At 37.1% G+C, this 20,628-nt stretch overlaps 1 protein-coding gene across 1 annotated transcript in view; it reads right to left on the bottom strand.

Annotated features, from left to right (window-relative positions):
* LOC140164791 (uncharacterized) overlaps positions 1-19,500 on the bottom strand; it is a 38,468-nt gene extending 18,968 nt beyond the window's left edge. Inside the window, exons 1-9 of the mRNA XM_072188156.1 lie at positions 19,209-19,500; positions 9,904-9,988; positions 7,605-7,832; positions 5,641-5,827; positions 4,652-4,782; positions 3,041-3,133; positions 2,482-2,673; positions 1,815-1,928; positions 278-511 (exon numbers count right to left, since the gene is read on the bottom strand). Coding sequence (XP_072044257.1) covers positions 278-511; positions 1,815-1,928; positions 2,482-2,673; positions 3,041-3,133; positions 4,652-4,782; positions 5,641-5,827; positions 7,605-7,832; positions 9,904-9,988; positions 19,209-19,277 — 1,333 coding nt within the window. The 5' untranslated portion in view covers positions 19,278-19,500. The remainder of the gene's footprint in view (positions 1-277; positions 512-1,814; positions 1,929-2,481; positions 2,674-3,040; positions 3,134-4,651; positions 4,783-5,640; positions 5,828-7,604; positions 7,833-9,903; positions 9,989-19,208) is intronic.
* Between the last annotated feature and the right edge of the window lie 1,128 nt (positions 19,501-20,628).

The following is a 20,628-nucleotide window of genomic DNA, read 5'->3' on the forward strand; positions in this document are numbered from 1 at the left end:
TAGTCAGATATCCTTCGGCTCTTATGCGACACAAAACTATTAAACAGGTCGATATAAAATGGCTATGCGTGGCGGTGGATTCAACCTACCATGGCGATTTCTGCCATGAAGATATCGGGGCGAGGACACTGTGTGGTGGGCCTGACCAACCCCTCCCCCTTGGTTATCTTTGACGGCCGGGCTGGGCTAATAATTTTATCACTAACGCAAATGATGGATCTGCGATTAGCTTAGGTTGTTTGAGTAAGCTAAATTGGATAATAGTACCTTATCATACCTTTACATCGTAGATCGGGTTCTATTGTAACGGTCACTGAGCCATTAGAATATGGAATTAACTCCCCATTTTCATCCATCAAATGTACGGTGAATGTTTCCGATGACTCGTAGATCGAATCATCGAGTATCTGAATAGCAACGTTAACAGATTCTCCAGCTGTAAGATTAAAAGCTTCATTCTTCACTTGGAAATCTTCCCCACCGATGGCTACACCGTCCAATGTAGTTACATCTGTGGAAATTCAAAGTATTTGAGGATTATTTATTTAGTTTATTTAAAACATTCAGCCAAAGCCAGACAACGCCCAATAGTGCTCAGAGGCTACTAAATTAAAGGGATGCCAGCCGAATATTACGTGACAGGGATATGGGAAGTGGTCCCATTTTAGAAGGAGGAAAACTGGAGCACCCGGAGATATCTTTTGAGGACGAGCATGGATCGGCAACCAACTACATCTGTGACAATGCGGAGAATCGAACCCGGGCCGCAGTGGTGAGAAGCGAGAAGGTACAAAACTCCGATTTGTAGTGATTTGTGCACATTTGCGTCTATGGAAAGCTGTCCGATTATTGGATTACTAAAATTAGCCATGATGTAGGCTAATGCATTTTAAACAGATTTAGCTTTTAATTTGTCGCCCAGATCTCCTGATATAAATCCTTCGTGCCATTACTACTAACTACAGCGTACACAACTAACTGTGGAATTTGCGGCGCTTTGTATTGGCGCGAAAGTTAAACTCACACTTGGTGCATGGAAGTACATGCTTGGTGCTTGCGGTTAGATTGGATAGATAACAAATATATGATTGACAATGTGTATTAGGGACAAAGTCCCGCTCCAAAGTCAACAAATTTGTGATATAAACATTTTGTATAGTTTCGAGTACAACTTTTTTATTTATCAAAAATCGACTATGCAGTCTAATGCAACGTCGATAAATATAGGCCAAGTTAAGTATTTCATTTATGTACTTGTAATTTACCCACTGATTGCATATCTCAGTAGAGGGTGAGCATATTTCAATTTTAGATTATTTTAGCCCAAAATGAAGGTGAATTTTATTACGCGTTTAAATTGTGCAATTTTACCCTATTTGGGAATCCAAAACAGTGTTTTTAAGATAAAACGGAAGATGCACTGGGCAATCGTTACTTTAACTTTTCTCCTATTTTAAGATTTTAGGAAGAAAGTCTCGCATGGAAAAATTTAGGGCGGACGTGTCCAGGGTCTTAGCTAGAAATTGAGATTTGTCGGTCATTTGAATAAAATTGCCTGTCCTAATTTGACCTTTAAAACATTTACCAGACTTCTACAGCCCATTGGGGGTTTAAATAGTTCAAATGCTGCTATGGCCTTGTTTTGCAAATCTGGTATACTAAAAAGGTCAGTAGCCTTTTTCAACGGCTATAATTATATGTCAGAGGGATAAATATTGCCCGTCCCAGGAACAAACTCCCCGCCTAAAATGTTGGGAAGACGGATGGCTAACTACCCCCTCTACTTCCACAGCCAATGCATAATCTATACTTACCAAAAACCGCGTATTTAGTTCCATGGTTTGTAACTGTGAAGGTCACATCATCTCCTTCACAGACAGGTTCAACGAGTGATGTATCAAAACTGACCTCTAGGCATTCAAGTGTTCCTGTGTAATGACAGTGAAATGTTATGTCATATTAAAACTGTAAACTCTGTTTAAACTGGGAATGTGTAGGCCTTACTCTGAAACCAAGGCATCATGGTCTACTGGTTGTCAGGAATTTGAACCTACACCCGTCCACTCACACCCATTATCACAACACCACATTCTTGCAAGCCACATCTTTTCACACGCGCCTACAATTGCACATGTACTGAACTCCACACGCGAATACACTACAAAGCGCCAACACACCCCTACACCCACCCCAATGACCAACTTCTCAACCCGCCTAATCTCCACACATCACATATCCATCAATACACCCTACCCTACTTACAGACTAACCAACATACTACTTCAGTCCTAGCCTAACTCCGTCAGGCCCTGTCGAGGCGTCCTTGACTTATCCCACAATCCTGTGCGTTTTTACCCATAATCCTGTTCGGCCGCGGATAAACCAGCAGTCTATAGCGTCCGTGCGTATCGGTTAGGAGACTGGCGGATTTAGTCTACGCAAGTCCAACTTATCTTTAACCTTTGAACTCTGATATCTTACCTGAATCATACATCACCAAATCGATAAGGTGTTTGAGACTTCCGGTATCGATGGTATACGGAATCGGTATTGGTGTGCTACTGCTACCATCTAGTGGAATCCGGTATATATGCTCTTCTGTGTTTACCGCATCAATGAAATATAGGTCGCCTTTGTATGCATCCAGGCCTCGAGGGATATTTGTGCTTAGCCCTGTTGGTGCGATGAGAAATGCATCCTGTTATCATGATTATCTAACCAAATGGATGGGTTATTTTTAATGCTTTAATGAATGATGCATGTCAAAAATGTTTCAATCGAAGATATGCTTTTTGAAATATAGAAAGAAATCCAAAGGGGTAGTTATTTTTGTTTTGAAATATAGAAAGAAATCCAAAGGGATAGTTATTTTTGTTTTGCACTTTATAGTCAATTTAGAGCCGTATGTAAATTGATTATATCCTGCAATTTACTTAAAAGACCAGGCTGACATGGTATACCATTTTATTTTGAACTGCGTGATTTTGCCTGACTTTTAACAGTCGCCCTTCCCGAATAGAGATACGAGCATATTGCGTACCTTGAAACAGAACTGTTCTGGTGGCACTCATCCCGCTCCAATCATAGACTTCAATCTTGTTCAGGATTTCGTCGCTCCAATAAAGTCTGCTATCTATTTCACAAGAATATACATGTACATATAAAAACTTGACATGTGATCGTAGAATATAAAGACAGTTGTGCTGTTTATGACCCCTTGATGAGTGTGCATGCCAGTGACGTCACTCTTGTCTGCTATGTTATTTGTGGCAAAAGAGACATTTTGAATGTGCTTAGACTCAGATTGGAAGTGACCCCTTAATGACACTGATCAACATAGACACTGTTTCATCAATGGTAGCGTCACTATGCTCTTATTTGTGGCAGAAGAGGCATTTTGAAATAATGTCGTCCTGAACCGGAAGTAACCTTTGACTCGAAATCTGTGCACACCCCGTAGACACTTGCTAAAGTAAAGTAATGACAATGCATGTGTGTCAGTTACTATGCTATTATATTATTTGTGCACTCCAATGCTAAGAATGCTGAACCAGTGTCGTATCTGCCTATGACCCTCCCCGAAAAAAGACTCCTCATTGCCTAAAATAATAGTAGGGTCTGGGCGAACATTTTATAAATGAATTTAGAAGAACAGGAACGACACCACTTGTATTACATTACAGATGTTAAATCTACGTCACGTGCAAAATTTGGAGAAAAATTAATCGGCCGTTTTTAGTTTAGGGCCGTTTTTCTATAACTGGTCTTAACATGTAGCTCTATGGAGAGATTGACCGTTGAGTGCGCTATAACCTCAATTTAAGTAACGAAAATGCAATTTTTTTTTTAAATGACCGATGAAATTTTTCCGAAATTGTAGTATGAACATGTAGAAATATAATCAAGTAGTTGCCCTAACTGATCTTCTCCGAAAAAATAAAAAGTCCGATACCACAATGATAATGAAACCTAAGCTTTCCTGACCATTTGAATTTGAATTTGAATCACCCGCCCGGATCACCCGTCGATTCAGTTTTTTTTCTTTCAGTTTTTACGCATTTTAAAGCTGGCTATGCCACCGGTCCTCACACACATTATGGCCAGGCGCGTAGCAAGCGAGGAGACAGGGTGGACGAAGTCCATGGGCCCCGAGGGCTCAGCGGGGGGCTCAGGGGCCCCAAGCAAAAGAGAAAATGAAAGAAGCGCTCACCGCTGATTAAAGAGATGCTAAAAAGGCAGAACTTACCTAGGCCAAAATTTGGAGGCCTCAAATTCAACTTGAGGAAGTCATGTGGGGCCTACTATAAGATCGACAGTGGTGGCATGCAGAAGCATAGCATGTTTTGTTCCAATCTTACTAGGACATTAATTTGCGCGCGAAATTATTTTCAATTTCAGACCATTTTAGCCCAAAATGAAGGTGAATTTTGCTATATAGGACTATGATATGCACGAAGCGCGCAAAATTGTGCAATTTTACCATATTTTGGTCCAAAACACGGTGTTGTCGGGCTAAAAGGAACATGCACGGGGCAATCATTGGGCCCTCTGGCCCAATGGTAAATCTGGCCCTGCTAAAAGGGCCCGCTCTGTTTCTTGTCCATGGGGCCCCGCGGCTCTTGCTACGCCCCTGATTATGGCAATCACTCACTTGCTTCGTCAACATACAAGCCTCTAGGATCCTGTATGTCATCATTTACTGCTATCAATGTTTCAGCTGTCATACCATCTTTTGAATGCCTCCTTATTTGTGGATCTGATGAAAAGGCGATATATATATCTCTGAGAGAGAAGGGAGTCGGGTAGAGGGGAAGAGGAGAACCGAATAGAGCAGAGCATAGCATAGAATAGTAGGAGAGTGGAGTGGTACGAAGAGAGAAAGAGAAAATAGGGAGTCGGGTAGAGGGGAAGAGGAGAACCGAATAGATCAGAGCATAGCATAGAATAGTAGGAGAGTGGAGTGGTACGAAGAGAGAAAGAGAAAATAAAATAGTGAGATTAAAACGTTGAAACAAACAAAATATGTAAAATCACTGATTTTGTGACTTTATATTCAAATTAATTACCGGGATAAGATTATATTTAGAAATGCTATTGAGTTTCGAGTCAAACGATCCTTTGGAATAAAAAGCGTTCGCGTTCGCAAAACAACTTTGGGATCTATTCATGTCTGCACTTATCTGCACCCTGTTTAATACAACGTAGTGTTTTATTCCTCGATAATATGAAAATCCAGCCATCTGAACTGAATCAATTCATTGCAGATCTCTGATAGCAGGATTTTGACAAATGTGTGTAAATATTTATTCAATGTCTGAGATATTAATTTTCGTTAGTAGATGTATGTATATGTTAATATTTAAAGTAATTTCAAATGTATTTTAGGGCTGGAGGCCTTTACATAATAAATACATTCCCCTCATTTGATGAAATCGAATTGCTGGAAATCACAAGCCTTGTTACAAAGAAAGCACCTGCCGCGCCGTCATCCTCGACAGCCCCCGCACACCCCACATACGACACGCAACCCAACGTTGCGTCATCACGCCCTCAGTCCAGACCCACGAGGTATAAGATAATTGAGGAATCAAAAGAGATGCAAAAAGTTGTCGCTCTATTATTATTGTGTCTTTGTCTTACCCCGATATAGCTCCAACTGCGAGGGCTCTCGCGTCGGTTCCAGATGATGATGCGCTGCTGTCGCTGCCTGGAACATCTCCTTGACCAGTACCGTCCATATTGATGTATCGGATGCCATCGTTAGTGTTTGTCAGCTGAGTCCAGTATACAATTCTGTTGGTAGTATCGAGAGCCAACGCATATGGCTCTGTATGGAACATATTAGAAAACAATGAGTGTCAATGTCATTCCTAGTTCATAAACAAAACAAATGTGTAAACCTGACGTCCCTTATTCACCCACCCGATGTCCGACCCAGACGCCGATCACCTACTACTGTTCCTAAAACAGACCGGACGATGCACACCGACATCGCCTGGCTAATAATTTACTTGGTACACCAGAGATACTAAAATCAATACCCGGGATCGATACACGTGAATGTGCTATGCACGATTTTGATATTCAGACGAAAATCTTTGGATACCGGGGTAGAAAATGATGAATATCTCCCGTAAATGATTTCGTCAGCAAAATGCACTGACATGGAACACCTTCCTGGACCACATTTCACATCACAACAGATTTCTTTTGTTGGGTTCCAATTATTCGCCTGTACATGAACAAAAATTACACATAGGATATTGGATAACTTCATCTAACTCTACTCTAAACACATGTCAGTAAGCAAGCAGTTGTCCAACTGACACAACAGTAAAATGCACTGACACGGAACAGCTTCCGGGACCACATTCACAGGCGAATAATTGGAGCCCAACAATAAAAATCTGTTGGGATGTGAATTTTGGTCCAGAAAGGTGTTCCATGTCAGTATATTTTGCTGTTGTGTCAGTTGGACAACTGCTTGGTTACTGACATGTGTTTAGAGTAGAGTATTGAAGTTATCCTGTGTGCATTTTTGTTCATTTTATGGTGTGGATTTTAAGATATGACCTTGTGAAAATTATAAGTTTCTTTTTTTGAGGCCAGTGTATATAGGTTAAACCTATCGTCACTGTATTGCTGAAGGTCGAGTGGAGGTCAAGTCTTTCAATGGTCTGTACACTCAGGGACAATAAGATCACATTCTTGTGTTTCATATTGAGATGAATTGATTTTATTCCTAGGTATAATGAAAATAGACTGATGGTGTAGATTCTTTTGATATGATTATATTCTCAATCAGATGAATACATCACATTATTTTTGGTCAATTTAACAACCTTTCGCTGAAAATGCAGTTAAATATATGTGTTGAAAGAATATGATAATTGAACTTCCATTGCGTGTATTGAAAACAAGAGTTGACAACAACTCGAATTTTCTTGTGTTGGCAATGTCAAAGAGAGTAATGAGTATGCGTATATCGTAAATAGTGTGTCATTTCAGCTAATGAATGGAAACGATGTCGTATTTCATATCGTTCAGGTAGCTGTTGAAGAACTACTGGATTCGCCTTCAACATTTTGATAGTTGGCATCAATGACCCGTATTAAGGGCTGAAATATAATTTTGAAAGCCAAAATGTGTCAAAATCTGGTTAAGCCATGGAGTTACTAAATAAAAGGAATACTACGACGTATGCATAGAAATACCCAAAATAATCCGATTCGAAATCGGAAAAGGTTTGTCAAAGTTGAATTAGCTAACTACTTGCGTATTAACGATGAATAGCGAGATGAGAATAATCCTCTTGGCCAGGGGCATATTGGGCGGAGGGCAATATTCCCAAACCATTCCATCATTTTTTTATTCGTTTTAAAAATATACCTCAAAATATTCAAAATTGTGGTCCGGGCAATATGAGTCCTCCTCATGGTGTGCCAAAATTGCTTGCCTCCCTCTCGGCCTGCCAAACATCCCACTCCCCTCTCGGCAGGCCAACAAGACCCCCACCCCAGCATTTTGTGCTACGCTGTTTAGAAATTTTACCCCCACCCCATAATTATTGCACACTCCTAACATAAACTATAAAATATACTTACGTCTCGTATTGCTTATTACTGTCTCCACATTGCTTCCATCTACATCACTACGACTTATTCTCTTATTTGTCGAGTCCACCCAATAAAGTTTCTGTTCCATAGGATCGTAATCTATGCCACGAGGTCCAGAATCAGAATCATAAATGATCTCTAATTGGAACTCCAGAGAACACGTAACATTGGAGTAATAGATTGAGTCTTCATTCTGATTTGTATATGCTACAAAATCTACAAACAACAAAGAGAATAACAATACCAAGTATTATGGCATTTAGAGACATTCCGACACCTGCGGCATTTGGAGACATTTCCGATACCTACGGCCTTTAGAGACATTTCCGATTCCTACGGTCTGTAGAGACGTTTCCGATACCTACGGCCTTAATTCGGAGACGCTTCCGAGATTTCCGAGACTATTTCTTTAGAGACGTTTCCGAGACTTTATTCGTTAGAGATGTTCCCGAGACTTTATTCTTTAGAAACGTTCCCGAGACTTTATTCTTGGAGACGTTCCCGAGACTTTATTCTTGGAGACGTTCCCGAGACTTTATTCTTTAGAAACGTCCCCGAGACTTTATTCTTGGAGACGTTCCTTCTTTAGAAACGTTCCCGAGACTTTATTCTTGGAGACGTTCCCGAGACTTTATTCTTTAGAAATGCGTAAACGTTCCCGAGACTTTATGGATGAAATCAAAACTCGACCAGCGGTCGACCGCCGGTTCCGTCCGGTTGGAACCGGTTTCTGTTGTTTTAAACAATGGAATGCGGTTAAACCACCGGTAACTGCTGGTCAACCGGCGGTCGAGTTTTGATTTCATACCTTATTCTTTACAGACATTTCCAAAACTTGATTCTTTAGAGCCGTTCCCAAGACTTTGTGCTTTAGAGAGTCTCCGAGACTTTATTTTTTAGAGACATCTCCGGTACTTTACTCTTTGGAGACATTCCCGAGACATAAATAGTTTTTTCGACATTTTCGTGTACTTTAAACGCGGAATTTTTTTTTTTTTCGTGATTGGTGTTGAATATTAGAGAAATTGCGAGATTTACGTGAAACGCGATACGGGAACACCAACCGCTAGCTACATTGGTCGAAAACTAGTTTAGTATGCCCTCTAGAGGTAGCAAAAAATGACGTTCCAAAATGACAAAAAAACGCATTACAAAATGCAGAAAAATGTTATGTTTGTCGTGTTATGAAGCGAATCAAAGTATCTAAATAGAACAAGTAGATTCCGATATGTAATATCCAAATCATTAGATTTATATAGAAAGTTTGTTTGAAGACTGTTAAATATATCAAAAATTTAAAAAATATCAAATTTCAATAATTTGGCATAAAATTTGTATTATATCGCGAATTCAAAAAATCAAAATTATTTTGATATCAGAAGGACATTCAATTTCATATGCCTGATGTGCTCTCATGTCCCACAAAAAATACTGTCGAAACGTTCATACCAGAGCCCTTAAATTATTAAGCATAGAAGACTGTTTTGGACAACCTGTCCATCCGCATGTCATGCATGTATATAGAGACCAGAATATTATACACTACACAACTTCAAAATGTGTTGAGCAATATTTTTGGTTTTGGTTTTAAAGGTAAATGTAATTCATCATAATTACGGAAAATACATTTTGATATTATAATATTCAGTGGTGAATCAGGCGGTACAGCCGGTGAATGGGCGGAGTGCCCTCCATTACGCACTTGGCAGACGCCATAATGTATTATAACTGAATCGACAAAAATTGCTCTGTGAAAACACCCCGGGAAAACACCATTACTGATTTTAGACAATTGTAAATTGCAAATTGGTCTTGTTAAGCACCAGCCGTGTGATCTCCTTTATTCCTTCCTTTCATCTTGAGACTATAAGGCCGTATGAAATTAATGTTTTGGTTCTCGTCCAGAGGATGTTCATGAATTGATGAGAAAGGGAGTTTTTAATTTTCAAATGTAAAATTAGCATTTTAAGTCGCGAGTCCTGTTCGGTATATATATTCTAACACTCAGTGCTCAAGGAAAGAAGGAGGCCTCTTTTTTTTTTATATGAGATTCTGAGTACCACAAAGAGTCTCGGAAGTAATCCATGTTTTCTAATAAATCTATATGTATAAAGTCTTCCTAAAGTATTCCAAAAATCTAAACAATTATGAAAAATCTTTAAAACAATCCAAAAAAATTTGACAAATTCCAGAAATTGAGGAAGGAGGGGACGAGAACCAATACATAATTTTTACACGGCCAAATATCGAGACAAAGACAGCAAACAAACGTAACAAATAAACAAACCTTGGCCAGCAATGCCTTTTATGTGCACGATGATGAACACGAAAAACAGAAGTTTCAATGACGCCATTGTTACAATCGTTGTACACTGAAAGGAAAAAGGTTTAGAGAAACTTTAATTCAATAATAATTTACATTTAAATCCTTTCTAAACACGACAGGCTCCTTTTGGATCAGTACTGTTAGTGGTTAATTATACTTCAGTGCATGGCCCGGGTGCATGGTTTGATTTAATTTATTCGGAATTTGACAACCCTTGACATTTTGACAACCCCTTGACAAGCCTCTGTTATGAAGCTTATTTCCGTTGGGGTCCATTTGAACACCGTGGCGGGTTGGGTTAACACCCTACTCCCCGGGCCTACTCTTTCCGAAACTGACCAGAGTATGAACGGCTAATCTGGCTTGCAGCAAAAAAACCACAATAGCAAATTAGAATTATGTATTAATTTAAAACTTAATATAAACTAAAGATAAGTCTTCACTCCATCTGTTTTTAGAGCTTCATACAAATTCTAACATTTCTTATGTATTTCTTTATTTTTTGAAAATAACTAAATTTTTACACATTTCAATTTTTTAGCCTAGGCCTACATGGAGTGTGCTATGGTTTCCAAAGTTTCAGGGATGGTGTATAAACAAGTAAGATATGTATATTATAAGGGCCAGGACTACAACTACTGCACTGAAAATTCAGCAACTCGAGGCAAGTAGTTATTGATTTATTAATCAAAGTCCCTGAATTTTGACTGTATAACTCCACAACTGCTGTCTGTGCTGAAATAAAATTTCCAGTGCAGTAGTTGTAGTCCTTGCCCCTATAATATACATACATGTATCTTATACTTGTCACCAATGCGCTATAATTTTTTAGATAAATGCAAAAATAGGCACAAAATTGGCCAGGGGTGTATAGTACCCCCTTAACACCAGGATTATACAGTGTGGGCCAAAAACAACTTTACCCAATTTAAAAGGTTCATATCTCAAAATTAAAAAGTCTGCTTCAAATTATTTTCACATATTCGTAAAACACATATTCTTAAGAGTATGTGGTGAAAAAACTATTCAAAAATGTATTAAAATAAAAACGTGACGCTAGTTTTAAATCAAAGGGTCAAAATTAACTTTGTCCACGCGAAGGCCTACTGGCTGTCAACTTGCGACGGTCATTGGGAATGTCAAGCACAACGTTTCTTGGAGGGTTACCATGGTTACCTCTGGGGGCATATTCTCTCACATTTTGTGTGGCCACATTTTGTGTGCCATTCATCCCAAAGTTCGCTTCATCCACAACCACAAATTCTCTGAGGAAGCGCTGGGGCCTATTTACAAGTCAGTTGGAAATATCAATCTTCTACATGAATCTCCTGGCTGAAGTCCATGACGCTTTATTATCTTGTGATGATGCCAATTGATGTCATGTTTTACTATTTGACTGAATGTCGTAGGCCTACGTGATATGTTCGGCAAATTGTTGCATCGAGAACTGACTCTGGGGTTAGTTGCAAGTTCCCTTTGAACAGCTGCAATATTGGCAGCTGATCTGCCAGTTCTTTATGTTCTTGGACGTCCGCTCCGTGCTTTACATCTACTCATCACACTTCCGAAGTTGTGGAAGTTGTACGTATGTAAAGTTATGGTAGGTTTTGGCGGGACTCTTACGTTCGGGAAACAAATTCGAAATTGACGCTGCACTTCTAAAAAGCTTTCTGTATACCTCTGCCATAAAATTCCTCTCGTGTTGTGAATTGCCTTATCTTGACATCTTGCAAACATATCTAGAAATAAGCCACGCAGTCACAAAATGCACGAAGGCCTATTTAAAATTCAAAAATTGCGCCAGGTGAAACCTTTGTAATTGTGTAATTGTTATGCTAATTGTTGGTCAATGACAGAATTGAGGTTCGAGTACATGACAAGTATTAAAATCGATTGTATTTCGTTCATGCATGTAAAACAATTATCACTTTTCGAAGACAAGCCAAACGTGTTTACCAATTACTTGTATGCCTAACGCACCATGCCTTACTCTTAGCAATCGGACACATCCCATTGAATTACGTGTGGACAAAATGATTTTTGACCCTCGGAAGTAAAACTAGCATAATTTTGTTAATTTAGTTTCTTTTGCTTTCATTTCTTCATCATATACTTTTAGAAAGATACACATTTAGAATATGTAACAATATCATGAATAGCTCTTCTACAATTCGAGCAACCACCCTCTGAAATTGGGTAAAGTTGTTTTTGGCCCACACTGTATATTATATCATGGTTTCCTTCTGATATTTACAGCAAAATAGAAAATTGGTGAAAGGTGTAACTGACAATTTTGCTCATTTCCACACCGAATTCGATCGCTTTAAGGGGGTACTATATACACCCCTCAATAAATTTGTTTCTATTTTTGCATTTTTCTCAAAAACTAATAACACAGTGGTAACAAATGTTATGTATATTATAGGGGCAAGGAATACAATTACTACACTGGAATTTCAGTGACCCAAGACAAGCGGTGTGTTATTTATGATAAGAAATAAGGTACCGCTAGGATGTACCTCGTTTCCTATCATATAATACTGAACCGCTTGTCTTGAGTTACTGAAATTTCAGTGTAGTAATTGGATTCCTTGCCCCGATAATATACATAACTTTTATTACCAGTGTGTTATTATTTTTTGAGAAAAATGCAAAACTAGTCACAAATTTACCACAGGGGTGTAGTACCCCTTAAATGTCTCAAATGATCAGGATTGAGTGAGTCTGATAACTATAATAATAGCCTTCGAGTGACTGGTGTTCTGAGTGTTTGGGAAATGACTGGTATTTAAAAGGGAATTTCGTGATCCACAGCCTCACCCCCCCCCACTTTTCTCAAAAAAAGTTGAGATTTTTATATCACTGGAATACTCTGGCTACATAATGTTTATGTACAAAATATTTCTTGCAGATTAATTCGTTTAGCAAAGATATCGCGAAATTTGAATTTCGTTCTGATGCACCACAACGAAATTACAACGTATTGTCTATGGAGCAGTGTAATACACATAATCATGCATATTAACTCGCAAACGCAAAATCGGAATCAACTGAAATTTTGGGAATATCATGCTTTTTTCGTGGATATGTACTGAAAAATGTCATAAAAAGAGGATGCTAGGATCACGAAATACTCCTTTAAAACTGAAAGAAAAGAAATAATACCGGTACAAAAGACGTCTTTTCGATCTTTCTCCATCTTAATCTATGATGTTATGCTCCGGCTTTAATAATATAAGGCCAAATAAAATAAAAAACATGTTTCACGTCCGGGTTTTTGAAAAAAGGAGGAAGAGGGGCTTTTTATTTTTATTTTTATCGCAAAATCGGTGTAAATACCCATAATTAGAGCTATTTTAGCGTATACAATAATGCCTGGAAAGAGGAGGAGGCCTCTTTTTATTTGTTGTTTTGAGAGATATGCCCCCTCTAACTATCACAAAACCTTATAAAAGTGTTTCTTGTATATTAGCAAGGCTATAGAAAGCACCTCTACTTCCTAGACATATTTTTTGAAAAGTTATAACTGAATTTCAAAAAATAAAAATAAAATTGAAGAAACCTCAAAAAAGGAAGCAGGAGGGGACGTGAAACATGTTTTATTTTTTATTTGGCCTAATAATATATGATGATAGGCCTACATAGAAACAATGAAGATGGATGCAATATTATAAAATATATATTTAATGAATATGATGACGATTTAATTGGTGTAATGGTGTTGAGCAGTTGGAGGCTCAGATGGAAGTGACTTGTATATCACAAACCCAGATAAACAAAATTAAATTTCAACCTCTTCAACAGAATACCTCTAATCCCTAATATACTAAATATAATGCATATTAAAACTACTTTAAAAAAAAAACTTGTAAAAGAGTTGGTAGAGATGAGAAGCTTCCAGAAAGTAAATAATGCTGTTATTGTTATAGCAAAATGTAAATTAAATCCCAGCCTATTCACCAAGGTCCTTCATACCTTAAAGGCCCATTCAGTGATTTGCTCATCTGGATGATCGTAAAAATCATCAAAAGTCAGATTTTGGTACCTTTGTCATTGTCATAGATGTGCTAACATAGCCTGCGAGTGGTTCAGCCGAAAGCCGTGTAATTAACACAAAATAAGACATTTTACACGAATCTGTAATTTAGCTACATGTATACAGTGAATGGGGCTTCAACTTCGTCAGTACTGCTGTTTTCTTCATTTCTTTTTCATTTTTTTTCATTTCAAAAATACCAAATGACAATTTGAATGACTTATCCTTCACTTTTAAGCAATTTATAAACAATTGTAATTTATTTACACTTGCGCTGGGATCACTGAATGGGTCTTTAAGTCCTAAAAAGTTTTCTCCTCACTCTCTCTTATATATTTGTTAACATTATTATCTAACTATCTATTGTATTCTCTATATTAGTTTATTTATTCTTTTCTTTCATCTTCCAAACATTTATGCTTTTAATTATTAAGACCAGCCATTTTGGTGCCGGTTACAAAAATAAAGGTCTCGAGACAAAAAAAAAAAGTAATAGGGCCTATTTAAAAAACAAATAATAGAGGAAATTTAGACATGCTTGAATTTTCAGACATCCTTGGATTATCTGGTTTATGGTTTAATGAAATTCAGTAACCACACATGAATTAATTTTGAGCCACCACGCTTCATCGGATCGGATAGCAATAAAAAAGTGCTCCAATACAAATAAAAATTCCCTCTAAAAGGGAAAGCCAGCCTCAATGTAGAAGAGGTCTTGTAATTAGTTTTGGTCAATGTGAAAGGCATTTTTAGGATCACGGCTTACTACATCCATGTTACATGACAGTCCACCAAACCATCAACGGTGAGAAGATGTACACTGAAACTGCAGAAAACATTAACTCCTAATCTCCTGTCAACTCTTTAATTCATTATTGTTCATTATTATTAATTCATTATTGTTCTCTAAATTGTTCTGTTCTGGTTTTATTTGTCTTTTCAGCTTTTTACCCACGATATTTCAATTTCCAATTTTTAATACCATAACTTACGAACTCAATTTCTTCGCTTAGGAATGTCCGATTTTATTGGGGAAAACGGCGTTGTGGAGCAAAATAGCTCTTTATGTGAAAGCCTCCAAATTTATAAGCTGTCCAAAACATGTCTGTTTTTGACATGATACACCATATTTCTTAAAGACCCATTCAGTGATCCCAGTGCAAGAGTAAAAAATTAAAATTGTTTATAAATTGCTTAAAAGAGAAGGATAGGCCTAAGTCATTCAAATTGTCATTTGGTATTTTGAAATGCCAAATTTGGCAAAAATGAAGAAAACAGCAGTACTGACGAAGTTCAAGCCCCGCCATTCAAATACTTGTGGCTAATTTTAGATACTGTCAGTATCTAAAAATACAGATTCGTGTAAAATGTCTTATTTTGTCTTAAATAGGCCTACACGGCTTTTGGCTGAACCATTCGCAGACTTAGCACATCTATGTAATAACAAAGGTACGGTACCAAGATTTTTACGATCGTCCGGATGAGCAAATCACTGAATGGGCCTTTAATATTAATAATAGATAAGCTGCCTTTAAAAATATTATTGACAATGTTGAGAGTAGGAATTACCTTGAAAAATGTCTCAAAAATACAACATGCCAGTTATATTCCGGTCTGAAACGATCAGACAATATTTTAAACATTAATAACATCATAAACCCAAATCGTGAAAAAATCACCCCGTGTAGATTTTTGGCTATTTCTCCATTTACGATCCTGCCCAAAAGTGTCTGCTTTCGATATACCACGTCACAAATACTACACTGCACTGACTGCAGGTTTTAGTTAAAAGGGCATTTCGTGATCCACAGCATCATCCCCTAACTTTTCTCAAAAAAGTTGAGATTTTTATATCACTGGAAACCTCTGGCTACATAATGTTTATGTACAAAATATTTCTTGCAGATTAATTCGTTAGCAAAGTAATCGTGAAATTTGAATTTCGTTCTGGTATACCAGAACAAAATTGCAACACATTGTGTACACATAACCATGCATATCTCGTAAAGGCAAAATCGGAATCAACTGAAATATTTTAGAATATAAGCTTTTTTGTGAAAAAATAAAAAAAAATGTCATAAAAAGAGGATGCTAGGATCACGAAATACTCCTTAAATGCGCCATTATAACATAATATAAACTCACCTTACATGTACATTTTTTATTTTAAAATAATTTGATATTAATTCGCAATGTATAGTTTACTATATGATAGATGGTGGCAAGAACATTTATAAAGGACTGATTACTCACTGCAATCTTCACTCTTGTGTGTCTTGACTGTAAGTTTATGAATCAAAAAAAAAGATAGAAAGTAGCTTCACTTACGTTATGTGTCATTTTATTTATAACATAGAAGTTATTAAATTAATAAAGTAAGACAATTTATTTATCTATAAGTGCATGTCAAATGGGTACATTGTTCAATACTATAGGCCTACATGCATAAATTATGCCCATATTATAGCTAGGCCCTAAAAACTTTATTTTGCATCGGATTTTTCCCGTTGAAAAGGCAAAACTGATGTTCATGATAGCAACTATTTAATCAATAGCATTTTGAGTCATTTTTGTGGCGCCCTCTACGGAGGAGCCACAATATAGGCATGACTTTGTGAACGGCTTCTAATTTCACTCTTGCTAGATTGCCTTCGCAATTGTTTTGCTAAAATTATGCCCAGCTCAGAAATAAAACCACAATTTGCTTGGATTTTATTTTATTATTGTTTTCTGATATGCACGGGATAAAATGGTGAGCGTATATTCTTTGTTTAAAATACAAAATTAGGATTTATAAAAACACCAAATAAATCCTGACCTTTGTATGCGTTCAACCAGTTTACCGTGTGCCTTAGAACCCGATAGACGGTGACATTTGACCATACACTAGGATCCACAACATGCTCATCTATCATGGGAACAGTTCTTAAACCCTAATACATTTGTACATTCATCCTTTGTACACAAACTCATACTCTGCAACTTGAGGTCAAATTTTGCACTATGATTATGTAATTGAGGTTATTGGACTATGCCATTGGGATGAGACTCTTGTGGTCCATAGTGATAAAATCAATTAACGAGGCCTCTTAAACTGATCGCTTTTGTTTGCTAATTACCATAGAATCTATATAGCGGTTACTCCATGATTGGATTAAGTAAATAACTAAATCCTGTTATCTACCCAGCAATGTTTGCTTTATCTTAATAATTGTAACAAACTGTAGTGTACTAAATGGCACAAGACAGAAAAGGCAAACAGACAGAAATTTAAAGTTTTAAATTAGAGAGTTGACAGGAAGTTGAAAGAGTTAAATTGTTATGGATATGATTGGTGTAAGCGCGAAAATGTTGAATGTCAGATCAAAGTCATCCGAGGTGAATTAAGTAATGTCAATCACAAATTGTTACAGGTCATTTGAGGTGGACTAAGTTTATATTTGGATTGTCAGAACACCTTCCCCAATCCGAACACATTTCTCTTGCATTTGATCATCTTCTACTCTTCCCTAGAAAAATCATTATAATACCAAATCTACACACCATGGAATTCACCATATCACGTCCAAGTTCACATTGGGCGCCACATTCCTTTTTTAAAGGAATTTTTATTATCCATAAAACGACACAGGATATGATAGATAATTACTTTGACATCAATATGGTCCATATGATGAAGATTTTGATTCTTAGATCTGTTATCAACATGATATCACGCTGTTCAGTGGTCAAGGACCCCGGGTCAAAGACACTGAAATGACATACTTTTCTTCTGCTGACCATATGATGCTGTATATTAACTATTATTGTTACATTTTAGGCCTATACCTAAAACTTTTAAAGTCATATTAATTCAAACATAACTTTGGTAATACTCACTCGTTTTCATTCGTTGAAACGGCAAAACATACTTACTTTTCCTTACACATCGAATTAAAATATTTTTAAAAAAATTCAACCACAAAAAGTAATTCCAATACCAATAAAAATTAATCTCTTGAGCAAACTGACCCCATCCCAGAAACAGGTACCAGCCCGATGGGCTGGCGAAAATCAAAGAGAATATCTGGAGGGCAAAAGAAAAGAAAAAGGGCAAGAAGGCCCTTTTCCACCAAAATTCACCCCAATCATGGGCCAAAATAGTGTAAAATACAAAAATGTTCGCGCTACGCGCGCATTATCATGATAAAGCCCTTTTTTTTTTTATCCTGATAGGCCCTAATGGGCGAAAATAGTGTAAAATACAAAAATTTTGCTCGCTACGCGCCCACATTACCCCAATCAAACCTTTTGGGAAGCTCGAAGACATATACTGTAGGCCTACTATAACAGTCGTTATCAAAAACAAAACCGGCATATATGTCGCATTGCTAATGATCGGTTTTCACTATTTGAAAAGGATGTTTGAACTTGCTTCTTTCAACCCATTTCATGTTCAACCTAAATTACTTATTTTACCCTTAACATTGGTATCCCATGGCACTTACAAGTAAACTAGCGAAATTTACTGCTGTAACATATGTTACTACTGGTTCGTAAAACTCACTTGAGTGTTTTCGTCAGGGAGGGAAGCGCATTGCTAATGATCGGTTTTCACTATTTGAAATGGATGTTACATTACAATTTCAGTCATAAAGGTTATTTTCACGCTATTAATTTGACATTATAAAGGCAAAACATGATACCTAAATTGTTTTTTGAGAACCAGGCCTTTAATAACCAGGCCTTTAAAGCACATTATACACGTTTAGTTCGTGATTTGCGACACAGGGGTTTCGTCTACTCAGCTAATTTCAAAAAAAAATCGCTACTTCCATAATAATATCAGGTAATATGATTTGAATGACCAACTTTTCAAATATTATAGTCTGTTTATATGTGTTAAAGATACTAGTATTTCATGATCATTTCCTTGTTGTATTACTAATTACGATCAACATTGGTAGCCTACAATATATTAAGTTGATTTGCGACAGTGTTTTCGCCTATTAAATTGCTCCTTTACCCCCCCCCCCCTAAAAAAATCATCTTCCGTGTTTAAAATAAAATAAAATACAGCAAGATAATGTAAGATAGTAAATGTAAACCTGTATTTTAGCTAGAGTATCTCGAGCTACTCAGCTCATAAAGTTATTTTGTGAACTTTATTTTGCGAGAGCAGTTATTAAAGGCCTGGTTCTCAACCGTCGATTAGGCCTATACTTAAGTTTCTAAAAAGAAGAATGGTTACCTCTTTATTATAGCAGCAGATTTTGCCTCCAGTTTTGCCTTTTGATGTCAGGTTCCCCGTGATCACCATTATTCCACCCGATCCCGGAGCGACCTAGTCCGGGGTTCAAATCACAGAAAATTAAATTAAAACTGTAGATATTATATAGTCCTATTCCTCGCGCAAGACCGGATCATGAATCATTGATGTCCACTGTGGAGTACTCGTCCTTGCCATACACATGATACATGCTGTCAACATGATCAGTAGATGGTTGTCCTTGGCTCAGATTATAGGCCCTACTTAAAATGTGCATGTTATCCATTATGTCTATGCCATCAAGAAAACGTGAATGTTCATAATAGGCCTATTATTAAAATGAAATAATAAGCAAGTAAACCACGGCTTTACTTGATCAATAACGCATGAACAAAACATAACAAATGTAGGTGAAAGATTGCTCGTTAAGGGCTCTGGTATGAACATTTCGTTAGTATTTTTGTGGGACATGAGAGCACATCAGACATATCAAATTGAATTCTGAATACGAAGAATGTCCTTCTAATATCAAATTATTTTGATTTTTCTGAAATTTGCGATATAGGCCTACAAATTTTATGACAAATTATTAAAATTTGATATTTTGTAAATTTTTGATATTTAACAGTCCTCGAAGTAAACTTTCTAAATCTAATAGCTGGGATGAAAACAGGGCCGTCGCTAGAGGGAGGGGGATATGGGAGTGTGACGGCAAAAATAATTGATTGTTGTCGTCAAAACCATGTGATTGTCGGCAAATGTAGTGAAAGCTATATGTGATTGCCGGCAGAGTCATATGTACAAAAAGTTGTATAATGTGCTACGAAATTGTGCTGTTGTTACGTGACAGGCCTATTGTTAATGTTACAGCAGTCACTAATTTAAAAAAAAATTCGACAACATTTTTGACCGCTCGAAGTTTACTTCGAGGACTCTTAAATATCAAAAATATCAATTTTTAATCATTTGCCATAAAATGTGTATTATATCGCGAATTTCAAAAAATCAAAATAATGAATGTAGGCCTATCAGAAGGACATTCTTCGTATTCAGAATTCAATACGATATGTCTCATGTGGTCTCGTGTCCCACAAAAAATAATGTCCAAACGTTCATACCCCACCCCTTAAGAGGCTGGGCCAAGATGTTCAGGTATGGGTAAATGAATGTTCGGTTATATCGGTTCGGTGGTCTTATAAATCCTAATCCGAGGTTGCTCGGCTCAGGCTGACATTCCGTTTGATTATTAAAGTTTATTGATTGAAACATATAGTTGGGTGTCCAAGCAAGCGAATGAAATACCAAAAAGAAATAATAATAGTAATAATAATAACAAGAATTTGTCTTTAAAAAGACGAAGTTCGCGGTACAGGTGTATAGTATTTTTGAGCTACTTTGGTCT

The sequence above is a fragment of the Amphiura filiformis genome, chromosome 11 (genome assembly GCF_039555335.1).
Source record: "Amphiura filiformis chromosome 11, Afil_fr2py, whole genome shotgun sequence".
Classification (NCBI taxonomy): domain Eukaryota; kingdom Metazoa; phylum Echinodermata; class Ophiuroidea; order Amphilepidida; family Amphiuridae; genus Amphiura; species Amphiura filiformis.